This window comes from Chiloscyllium plagiosum, unplaced genomic scaffold (genome assembly GCF_037043375.1).
Source record: "Chiloscyllium plagiosum isolate Xiang-an unplaced genomic scaffold, Cpla_swu_hap1 HiC_scaffold_15, whole genome shotgun sequence".
Taxonomy (NCBI): Eukaryota; Metazoa; Chordata; class Chondrichthyes; order Orectolobiformes; family Hemiscylliidae; genus Chiloscyllium; species Chiloscyllium plagiosum.
In genome coordinates, this window is record NW_028270153.1 from 53,414,592 (window position 1) to 53,427,373 (window position 12,782).

Here is a 12,782-nt window from a genome sequence, read left to right on the forward strand (position 1 = left end):
CTCTCACCACTCTACATCTTTGCAAGGGATAGAGATCTAATGCAAAGTGTAAAGATAAAATTAAATGCTTTCTATGTACATATGAATTAGGAGCAGAAGTGAACCATTTGTTCCCTCTATCCTGCTCTGCTATTCAGTAAGGTTGTTGCTGAATTGACTGTAGTCTAAACTCCACATTCTCCTCATCCGTTAGTCAAGAAATTGTCTACCTCTGCCTTAAAAGTATTCAAATGATCCCATCTCCTTCAGTCTGTGGAGTAGAGAGTTCCAAAGACTTGTGACCCTCAGAGCAGAACAAGACCTTGTCTTCTCTGTTTTAAATGTAAGAACTTAGTTTAAGAGTGTCCCCCTCGAGTTCTGGAATAGGCATTCCTCTGTTCAATTGTGCACTGTCTGTCACTAGGTGGCGACAGTGTCACTTGTCTAAATCCTGGCCTAACACCCTCCTATTGATTTGAAAGGGAAATGTGCCTGATTAGTACCTTAGGCTTTCTCCACCATTTGTTGAAATGAATGATCATTAATTTATATTCCAGCTCCATTTATTTTGGCATATTGTGAAATTTCAGACAATATTTTAACAACTTAAACACCAGTATTAAAGTGTCACCTCAAATCATATAACTTTTGGTGTTCTGAGTTTCGATTTTTTTTTGCTTGATCAAATTACTGATTAAGCAACAATTTACTATTTCTGTGGGTGTGAGATCTGTATCTCAACCACCTGTCAGTAAAATTATGTTTGCCAGCCCTTCCCTGAAGGTTTTGGCCCTGATTTTAAAGTTATGCCTTTTTGTAACCTACATTCTCCCTGTTAATAGGAAAAAAAGCTGGCCTCTATCCAGCCAGTCAAATCACCATTTGATTCTCTATATTCCACAGAGTACAAATTGAGTTTATCTAATCTTGGAACCATGGTAACATGTTAGTGTATCTCTGTTAGGCTTCTTCTAAAGCTAGTATAATTTTTCTCCGATGTGATGCGCAGAATTTTACACACTGCTCCAAATGTGATCCAGTAAGGACTTTATACAGTTGTAGCAAACATTTCTCCTTTATATTCTAGCCCTAGATTTAAAGGCCAAAATGCCAAAAAGAATTTTACTTTGTTTTGTTTTAATGATCGCTGTGATGACATCTTTCTGAACTTCCATTATTCTTTACATGATTTTTAAAACGTACCCATTATCCCTTTCTTGTCCAAAATAATTTCCACAGTTATGCCTACTCACTTCAGTTATATTTAAATTTCCAAATTAATGAATTTATTTATTTTCTTTGAGTGTAGAGACTCTCTTATTTGGGCAAGTGAAGCTAACCTATCCTTATGACTTCCTCATATCATTTAGCATAGCTTTTTTTTAAAATTGGGGCCGTATGCATCATTTTTATGATCATGTTTGTTATGTGTTGGACTGTAAGATATAGGAGCAGAATCGAGCCATTTGGCCCATGTCTGATATGTTTCTCAACCTCATTCTCCTGCCTTATCCCTGTAACCTTTGATCCCCATGCTAATCAAGAACCCATCTGTCTCTGTCTTAAATACACTGTATGACTTGCCCTCCACAGCCTTCTGTGGTAATGAGTTCCACAGTCACCACCATCTGGCTGAAGAAATCCCTCCTGATAACCGTTCTAAAGAATCATCCCTTGACCCTGAGCTGTGCCCTCCGATTCTAGTCACATACTATTGGAAACATCTTCTCCATGTCCACTTTATCCAGACCCATCAGTATTCTGTAAGTTTGAATGAGAATTCCCCACCACCGCCCCAATCCTTCTGAACTCCATTGAGTATAGACCCAGAACCCTCAATCGCTCCTCATATGACAAGCACTTAATTCTTCCTGTTTTTCTTTTGAACCTTCTCTGGCCCCTCCAAAGCCAGCATATCCTTCCTGAGATACAGGGTCCAAAATTGCTCGCAGTATTCCAAATGCAGTCTGATCAGAACCTTGTGAAGCTTTAGCAGAGCATCCATGCAGTTAGATTGTAGCCCCCTCAAATTGAATGCCAACATTGCATTTGCCTTCCTAACTGCCAACTGGACCTGCATGTTAATCTTGAAAGAATCCTGAGCTAGGACTTCTAAGTTCCTTTGTGCTTCAGATACCCAAAGCTTTTTCCCATTTAGAAAATAGTCTTTGTCTCTATTCTTCCTACCAAAGTGCATAACCCTCACACTTTCCCACATTGCTTTTCATCTGCCACTTTGTTACCCTCTGTCCTAGTCTGTTGAAGTCCTTCTGCAGCTTCCCTGCCTCCTCAGCACTTCCTGTCCTTGCACCTATCTTTGTGTCATTTGCAAACTTAGCAACCATGCCCTCAGTTCCTTCATCTAGTTCCTTAATGTATAATATGAATAGTTGCAGTCCCAACACTGCTCCCTGCAGAACTCCAAGTCACCGCTGCGATCCTGAAAAAGATCACTTTATCTCCGCTCTCTACTTTCTGCCAGTACCTTGCCCTTAACATCATGGGCTCTTAGCTTACTTAGTGGCCTCCTGCACGGCACTTTGCCAAAGTCTTCTGGAAATCTGAATAAGTTATGTCCAGTGGCTCCTTTACCTATCATGCTTGTTACTCCAAATAATTCTATTGGATTTATCAGACATGACATCTCTGACAAAGCTGTGCTAACTCAGCCCATTTTTACTGTGCAGTTCCAAGTACTTTGCAATCTCAGCATTAGCAATGGATGTTAAAATATTACTAATGACCGAGGTCCAGCTAACTGGTCCATAATTTCCCATCTTCTGCCTCCCTCCTTTAAACAGGTGTGTAACATTGTCCATTTTCCAGTCCTCTTGGGATCCTTCCAGACTCCAGTGTTACTGAAAGAATCAACGCCAACATCTCTAAATCTCCTCAACTATTTCCTTCCGAACTCTGAGATGTAGTCCATCCAGTCCAGGGGATTTATCCATCTTCAGACATAGACATAGAGATATACAGCATGGAAACAGACCTTTCGGTCCAACCTGCCCATGCTGATCAGATATCCTAACCCAATCTAGTCCTACTTGTCAGCACCCAGCCCATATCCCTCCAAATCCTTCCTATTCATATACCCATCCCAGTGCCTTTTAACTGTTGCAATTGTACCAGCCTCCACTATTTCCTCTGGCAGCTCATTCCATACACGTACCACCCTCTGCGTGAAAACGTTGCCCCTGAGGTCCCTTTTATATCTTTCTTCTCTCACTCTAAACCTATGCCCTCTAGTCCTGGAATCCCCACCCCAGGGAAAAGACTTTGTCTGTTTATCCTATCCATGCCCCTCATAATTTTGTTAACTTCTGTAAGGACACCCCTCAGCCTCTGACGCTCCAGGGAAAACAGCCACAACCTGTTCAGCCTCTCCCTATAGCTCAAATCCTTCAACCCTGGCAAGATCCTTGTAAATCTTTTCTGAACCTTTTCAAGTTTCACAACAAGGAGACCAGAATTGCACGCAATATTCCCACAGTGGCCTAACCAATGTCCTGTGCAGTCGCAACATGACGTCCCAACTCCTGTACTCAATACTCTGACCAATAAAGGAAAGCACACCAAACACTGCCTTCACTATCCTATCTACCTGCGACTCCACTTTCGAGGAGCTATGAATGTGCACTCCAAGGTCTCTTTGTTCAGCAACACTCCCTAGGACCTTACCATCAAGTATCTAAGTCCTGCTAAGTTTTAATTTCCCAAAATGCAGCACCTCGCATTTATCTGAATTAAACTTCATCTGCTACTTCTCGGCCCATTGGCCCATCTGATCAAGATCCTGTTGTAATCTGAGGTAACCTTGCTTGCTGTACACTACACCTCCAATTTTGGTGTCATCTGCAAACTTACTAACTATACCTGTTATGCATACATCCAAATCATTTATATAAATGACCAAAAATAGAGGACCCAGCACCGATCGTTGTGGCACTCCACTGGTCACCAGTCTCCAGTCTGAAAAACAACCCCTCCACCACCACCCTCTGTCTTCTACCTCTGAGCCAGTTCTGTATCCAAATGACAAGTTCTCCCTGTATTCCATGAGATCTAATCTTGCTATACAGTCTTCCATGGGGAACCTTGTCGAACGCTTTACTGAAATCCATATAGATCACATCTACCACTCTGCCCTCATCAATCCTCTTTGTTACTTCTTCAAAAAAAACTCAATCAAGTTTGTGAGACTTGATTTCCCACGCACAAAGCCGTATTGACTATCCCTAATCAGTCCTTGTCTTTCCAATTACATGTACATTCTGTCCCTCAGGATTCTCTCCAACAACTTGCCCACCACCAACGTCAGGCTCACAGGTCTATAGTTTCCTGGCTTGTCCTTACTTCCCCAATACTGCCTCCTTAGTAATGGCCACTACACTCACCACTATCCTCTTAAAGTTCTGGTATGCCACTGGTGTCTTCCACCATGAAGACTGATGCAAAGTACCTATTCAATTCCTTTGCCATTTCTTTGCTTCCTATTACTATTTCTCCAGCTACATTTTCCAGTGTTCCAATGTTCTTCCACTTACCTTTCATAAATCAAAAAAAACTTTTGAATTCTTCATATGTATGACTAGCTAGCTTAACTTATTATTTCATCTTCTCCCCTCTTATTCGTTTTGTAGTTATCCTCTGCTGGTTTTTGAAAGCTTCCCACTAATCTTCACCACATTGTTTGTTTGCCCTTTTATTTCTATGCTGTTCCTGACTTCTCTTATTTCTTTTTCCTTGGTGTGAATTTGTGCTGTGCCTCTGAATAACCCATAGAAACACTTGCCATTGTTGCTCCACCATCTTCTCTGCTAAACTTTCCTTTCACTTAATTCTGACCAGCTCCTCTCTCATGCCTTTGTAGTTAGCTCTACTCAAATATAAAGCTGTTACATCCGATTCTAGCTCTTGCCTTTCAAACTGCAGGGTGAGTACTATCACGTTGTGGTCTCTGCTCCCTTCAGTTCGTTCACCTTAAGCTCCCTAATCAGGTCTGCTTCATTACATGTCACCAAATGTAGAATTGCATGTTCTCTGTTGGGCTCTATGCCAAGCTGCATCAAAGAAAGTCTTGTAGACATTCCACAAATTCCTTTTCTTGGAATCTGCTACCAACCTGATTTTCTCAGTCTGCCAGTCCCCCCATGATTATTGTAATAGTGCCTTTTCTAGCTCCTAATTTATTTTCTTCTCCACATCCTGACTACTGCTAGGAGACCTGTACGTAACTATGATCAGGGTCCTTTTTGCAGATCCTCCACTCTACCCACACAGATCCTTCACTTTCTGACCTTCTATTACTTGTTGCTATTGATTTAATTTCATTTCTTATTAACGAGTCATCCCTGATCTCTCTGCCCATCCGCCTGCCCTTTGAATAGGGTGCATTTCTTTGGATATTTAGTTCTCAGCCTTGATCTCCTTGCTGCCACATCTGTGATGCCCCCAGTATTATACCCACTAATTTCAATCTATGCTACATGCTCATTTACTTTGTTTTGTGTACAGTTCATGTAACAATTAGTAAGTGGCGTAAATTGCTAGGGTCTTTCTGTCATAGAAATGATTAGGCACAGCAGAGGACTTTAGGCCTGTTGTGTCCTCACCGGCTGTTTGCAAGAATAAATGATTAACTTTTGTTATTTTAGTGGAATGAGTTTGTCTCCAGCAGGGTATTTTACCTGATGCTTATGTTATCACCGCTAAAATAAGAAATTTGGCATAGACATCGTGATATTGAAGAATCAAGCAGGCATTTATTACAACTAACTGCTATGTACGAGCATCTCATTCTTTAGGCACACAAGTGTCAATATAGCCAATGGCTAATATTAAGCTATGAACGACAACAGAAGCACACTTCCAATAGAGTATCATGCTTTAAGTGATCAGAGGTAAAATGAATATGAGATATTTATGTCTTCTGTTTGTATGCTATAATTAGATTAGATTACTTAGTGTGGAAACAGGCCCTTCGGCCCAACAAGTCCACATGACCCTCTGAAGAGCAACCCACCCAGACCCATTTCCCTACACATAACACTGTGGGCAATTTTAGCATGGCCAATTCACCTAGCCTGCACATCTTTGGACTGTGGGAGGAAACCCACGCAGACACTGGGAGAATGTGCAAACTCCACACAGACCGTTGCCCGAGGTGGGAATCGAACCCGGGTCTCTGGTGCGGTGAGGCAGCAGTGCTAACCACTGTGCCACCGTGCCACCCATATGATGTGGAAATTATATTATGAACATGTCTCTTGAAGGCATACCGACATTTGGGTTATAACACAACTTTTTGTTTTCACTTGAGCACTGTGATCTGAAATCTAATTGTAATTTTTCAAATCTTGAGACAGTTTAAAAAATTCTCTTTGTGACCAATGTTAGTTCATGTGTTTATTTGTTGTCATTTTTACCACTCTAATTATACTTTCCACTTGGGCCTTGGACCCTTCAACGGCAGCCAGTCCCAATTGTACAGCTCCCTCCCTTTCTCGGTGTGCTATGAAATGGAATGCCTTGATTCCAGAATGAAATGTTGGCTGGTTAACAATTTGAGTTCCTGTCACCATTCCCTCCCATGCATTTTGAAAATATTATGAGAATTCCCACATGGGTGTAGATTATCATAAATAGGATGTTCCTGTAAATGTAAAAGGGGTGTATTGAGGTGAACAGTTCATTCAAGTCTTCTGTATTTGAACATGACAATCAAGAAATTTGTGAGCTAAATTGTTATCATTCTTAATTTTTAAAAAATCAGAATTTTAAAGATGCAGTGCACATCTTTATTAGATCCTGTTTGCTTTGTGTTCACCTGATAATTGTATTCTAAATTGCTAGGAATATTTTTGCCCCAGAATGACTATACCCAGAAAGCAGCTGTTTAGCCTATCGTGCTTGTATTCTGTGCAGGAGGCATTTCCTTGGTGCCACTCCCCTGCCCCCCTCTCAACGCTGCACATGTTCCTTTTCAAATGCTGAACCAGTTGCCTTTTTGAATTCCCCAGTTGAACCTATCTTCACCACACTGTAAGGCAATATGTTCCAGATCTTAACCACTCTTCGTAAAGAGGTTTTGCCACTACACCCTTTACAGTTTCCTTTAAAACTGTGCCTTATCACTTTTGATCCTTCTGCCAGCTCGCTATACTGTCCACACCTCATAATTTTGAATGTTTCTAGTAAATCTCCTTTGAAACATTTTTTTCAGCATCCTTCATACATTGTCCTATCTATCCATCTATCTATCCAACTGAAGTTCCTCAGCTCTGGAACTGCTGTTGTAAATGTCTCCACTACACTTTACCCCAGCCATTACTGTCGTCACAACAACACCTTTACATCCTTCCCAAAGCCTGGTGCTTAGACCTGGAAACCATATTACAGTTGAAGCTGAACCAGAGTTTTATGCAAGTTTAAAATAATGTCCCTGGTCTTGTACTTAATGTCCTTATTTATAAAGCTTTAAAGTTGGCTGTTTTCTGACCTAAATCCTAGATCCCTAAATTCTGACGGTAAGATCCAATTCTTCTGTCTGCCAGTGTCTTGCTTGTAATCTCACAACCTCCAGGTCAACAAGTTACCTTTCTACAGTTAGAACAGAATATGCTGAGACTACCCATTAGGTGTGTCAGAAGCTGTGGGGAATCTGTGCTGATTGCCCTAGGACTTTGTATGGATGCTTTCCAACACTGCAGATCTTGAGCATTCACAATACTCGCTCTACAGAGCTCATTATATTGTAAAGAAATATCTCTGAATAATTTCTATGGTATTTGACATCAAATTGGGGAGATAAAGAAAGGCAAAAATGTGTACAAAGAATTGGGAATCTTTTGAAAGAGGGGAGATGAATTGCTTGTAATAATGGTAATCCAGATGACATAAGCTTAGAAATACACAACATTTGTGAAATTCACCTATTAAGGACAAAACATTCTGTTGTTAAATCATTTTAAATCTGAGGTTTTCCTTTTGTATGGGCTAAAGGCAGGTGAGGCCACAGAGTAGCCATGATCTCTGAATCGTGGAAGAAGCTCAAGGAGCTGATTAGCCTACTTCTGTTCCTACGTAGCATAGTTTAGGGTTCCAGAGTGTTGTAGTAGTAGAGCCAGAGTGGGTGAAAAAGGCAAAGTGAAGATGAAAGAATTTCAGGGACCAGAAAATTTATCTTGCGATTTGGGCTCTTCAGCCTGTAGTCTGCTTAACACATACATGATGAGAAGCATTAAACAAAAAAAAGTGTGTAGAGATAACACACCATATCAAACAACGAAAGGTTATGAGGTCTCTCTTGTTTTGTCCTGAATTATGTAGTTCCTAATGACTGAAATTTTTGATAAGGTCAGAAGAATGTTATTTTACTTTGGGGGAGTTGGAGATGTGGGGAAGTATGCACTGACAGCCCACATGTTTTAGCTCACTGCTGTGCCGTTTCACCTACTTTGTTTTCAATATGGTGCAGTAGAGAAGGCTGATTAGGTAAAGTATGAATACAAAACAAAGCAGAACAGATTCTGGCAATTTGAAATTAAAACAAAAATTGATGGAAGAGCAAGAGGTGAGGAAGGATTTAAGTGGAGTTTGGGAGAAGTGGGAATATCTTCATGCTCTTGCAGCAGATGAGAGAGGGAGAGGCTGCAAGTGGTGGTGGAGGGTAAAACTGCAAGGTGTTGGAAGGTAAGAGAGGTAGCAAGTAGAATGCTTGGGTGACGGGGGCTGTATGTGAGGTGAGTGGGGAGTGGAGCCTGCAGAAAAGTGTGAGAAAGCTGCAAGGGGAGGGCCACAAGAGTGTGTGTGGAAATTGGAGGGGGGAAATGGGAGGCTGCAAACAATAGGGGATTAAGAGGAGGCTGATAAAGTGGTGACAGGCTGCCAGAAAGGGGAGGTGGAGACTGCAAGAGGGGAAGGCAGGCAGCAAAGAGAGAACAGTTTTTGAAATGTCGACGAAAAACAGCTCTGAGCAGGAAAATTTGAAATCGCTGAGGTAATGATTTCCTCATTTGGATAAGAATCTCAAATGCAAGACAGCATATCTTCATAGTTATTATGGAAAAAAGATGTAGTCTATGCTTCTATTGTACTGAACACATAATTCTCAACTATTAAATCTAAGAAGCCTTAAAAAGTGTCAAATTACTATTTAATAATTATATTGTGTGCCCTACTTCATGTATTTGCATAACCAAGTGTCCCTTCATACAGTTCTTGACAGTGAATGTAATGTTAAGCCAGGAATGAAAGATACTTATAAATATCCTGTAGACTATGAATCAAACTGCAATTCATTTTAAGTTGTTACAGCATAGATTCTGTCTTGTGCTCTTGTAAGTTATTCTGTGAGAAGCTCTGCGTATCCACATTTAGCCACTTGCACGCAGAACTCTACTCAGAGCTGAAGAATTGGATTTCTAAGAAAGAACTAATCTGGGATGAATAGCTTCAGTATAAAAACACCATAAGTCAAATTACTTTTGACTTGAAAAAGTTAAATATTCATCATTAATGTGTTTCTACAATGTAATTATCAAACTGTTTTAATTGTCGTTTTTTGGAACTGACAAAATAAGCAGTCTGCATTGTATAATACTGCTGTTTCAAGTGCTGTTTTATTTTCTTTGTTTAGATCTAGTCACATGTGCCCTGAATCTGAGAACAGCTGGTTGCAATTTCTAAGTGGAGCAATTGAGCACAATATGGATAAAGTCAAGAATTTAACACAAAGCAGTACATAAGTTTTCTATTGTTTTGTTTGGCGAAATCATCGACTATAGAACATTTAAGAAGCACACAGCATTGAATAAAAATAGTTGTAAACATTTTAGCAAATGAGTGAGTGTTTCTATATATAAGCCTACAATTTCTCTAGGGTGAACATTTATTATCAAAGCTGTTCACTATTCCTTTCCTTCAAGAGACTGGTCTCCTGACTTACTGATGTACTTGTGTGGATTTCAGCACTCCTGTTTGAAAATTGCAGCAACATTTCACCATCAAATTGGATGGCTTTTTTTTTGGGAAGAGTTGTGGCCTATGATTGTTTTCCTTCCATTGGAATAGAAGTCTCCCTGTTAAGCTAAAAGTTGCTTATGAAATATGTTTAACACTCTTAGCCCAGCTTTCATTACATGTACATTTATTACAAAGAATAAGGAATAATTGAGTGCAAGTTGGTATTAATTTTTGATTACTCTTTGTGCATATGAAGTAAATTATGGCACTTAATCTTTCATCTGGCTGAAGGGCAGCATTTGAGATACCTAAAAAGTTCTTCAAGTGAAATGATGTTAGTGTCAAAGGCAATTTTTTTGCTTGTTTTGAATTTAATAAAGTAATTCTGCTCTTTATTAATAATTTGTTCTGGTGTCTTTCGTAAAATAACTGGCATCTGATATGAAATATGTGCAAGTTGGCTTCTTTAACCTTGAATTCTGGTTCAGGTCTATTATTTGGTTGGTTACGAGCAATTCATCGATCAATCAGGTCATTGTAAGTTTGAAGTTGGGCCCTAATGCTGTTCTTTCAGGTGTCACGTTGGAAGCATCCCATCATTTAACAGGCTGGTTGACACTCCTGTATTTCTGTGCTTTGCTGGCAGGCATCTTTGATCCCTAGCCTTTGCTCTGTACTAACACACTCCTCTCCTTCCCCCTTGCTCCCAAACCCTCCCAATCCTGTTCTAGTAGACCTCACTGAACAGTAAACTGTTGCCTCACTTTTCCCATTTGTACAACCGGCCAATGAATCTGATGACTTTATAACCTTTGTCTTACTGCTATAATCAGTAGCAATTTTACTTATGATGAAATGAGTTGTAACTTTCATCTGTACAGAAAACTATTTGTTTTATGAGCATGATATTAAACATCTCCAATCTAGTCCAACTCTAGGTAATTCAGACCAGAAATTGCCATAAGATTTCCCTGTTAAAGTATGGTAAAACAGATCATAAATCTATCTGGAGAACACTCATTCCCTTAGTCGAATCCCATTTTACCTTTACAAAGTCAAGCCAGGCATATCAGCAATGACTTATCTTAATTATTGTCAGCAAAATCAGATAAATGACATTACAAAAGTAAAAGTACTGCAAATATTGGAAATCTGGAAGTCAAGCCAAATGCTTAATATTTAACTAGTCACACAACATCCTGGAGAGAGAAATGATGTTCAGATCATTTTACCTTTTTATCAGAATTGGATAAAGTTAGAAATGTATTTGGTTTTAAACTGGTGAAATGGAGAAGAGTAAGAAGAAAAATGGACTGTGATATGTTTGGAAGACTGGTGAGCATAAGTGGCAAAAGAATGGATAATGTATTGCTCGAGGAGTGATACTGGAAGAAGAAACAAAATATTTAGAGGTGTGAATAGCAGAATTGTGAACAACTGACATCTGTACAGCACCTAATGAGAAAAAAAAATGCTCTTCCCCCCCCCCCCCCCCAACCTACATTGGGCTTCATTGCATTTCTGACCTTGGACTATCGTGTTCCAATGAGAGTGAGGTGAAGAATGAAAATGATAAGCAACTAAAAGCTAGGAATCATACTGATAAACAGAATGGCAATGCCTTTGAGTGATCACTCATTCTGTGTTTATCCTGCTAATGTAGAGAAGACAGCATGTGACCAGTCACCACAGTTAAAGTAAAACAAGTATAAGGAATTTGCTGCTTTGCCTGAAGAATGGAGCCTTGGATAACGAGAAGGAAGGTCATAAAAGAGCAGGTGTTGCAACTTCCTGCAATTGTGGAAAGGTTCTGCCAGAAAAGGAGGCTCTGTTGAGGGTGACTAAGGAGACGACTACCATATCAGTGAGGGAATGGTCCCTCCAGAGTACTGAAAGGAGAGATGATGATGGATGATGTGTTGCATATAAAGGCTGGTGAAGTGGAAGATGAGAATGAAGTGAAACAACACTGAAGGGAGAGGAAGGAGTAAGAAGGAAATGGAATGACTGGTTAAGGGCCCTCGTTTGTGCCCACTGTTCACTTGATTTTATTTCCTTTGGAACTTGCGCTGTTCTCCCATGTGTCACCCTAAGGTTTTCATCAAACCTGCTGCCGAGTGGTACTATTGTTACCTTGAACTGACCTTAGCCAAAAGACCCAATTAATAAGGATACCGTTTTATTGGTCCTGACTCGCCTACATCTACATCATGTTTAGCTAATATACACACATGTATCTCTACAGTAAGATAGCCATTTAATTCCACTCTCATAGTCATTTGTCAGAGGCCTAAAATAATTTCTCTGCAAGGACTCTGGTGAATGAGTGAGTGAAACTAAATGGCTATCTTTCATGGAGCCGGACACGAATTAAGCTAATTAGTTTCCTGACCTGTTTCATTCTGTGATTTTATGATCTTATGCAGATGAATCATTTCAATGAATTGAAGACATGATCAAGTGGCACGATGAGGTGTGAATAAGGTACTTGAGCAAAGAAATTTAAAACAACTGGAATCAGGTCATTAATCCCACCCGTAGTTAAAGTCTTTTTTTCACAGGCTGGAAATGACATGTTAGAGGCATTGGCTTAATTTGAGAAGGGAAAAATTTAAGGGAGATGTATGAGGAAACTTTTTTACACATAGGTTGGTCAGGTGCAATGTGCTGTAAGGGGAAGTGGTAGGAGTAGATATATCAGCAAAGTTTACGTTTGCATTTAGCATCTGTTTGTGTGCTGTACTGTTCTGTGCTCTATGTTCTATCATCTTTTACCACCTCAGTCTTACAAGATCCTCCCATTTTTCTTTCCATAAATATGAGAACATAGAGTCTAA

General features: G+C 39.9%; 1 protein-coding gene across 1 annotated transcript in view; it reads left to right on the top strand.

The window, feature by feature from the left end:
- Positions 1-10,347, top strand: part of ccndbp1 (cyclin D-type binding-protein 1) — a 31,224-nt gene extending 20,877 nt beyond the window's left edge. Inside the window, exon 11 of the mRNA XM_043710205.2 lies at positions 9,620-10,347. Coding sequence (XP_043566140.1) covers positions 9,620-9,728 — 109 coding nt within the window. The 3' untranslated portion in view covers positions 9,729-10,347. The remainder of the gene's footprint in view (positions 1-9,619) is intronic.
- The last annotated feature ends 2,435 nt before the right edge of the window (positions 10,348-12,782 follow it).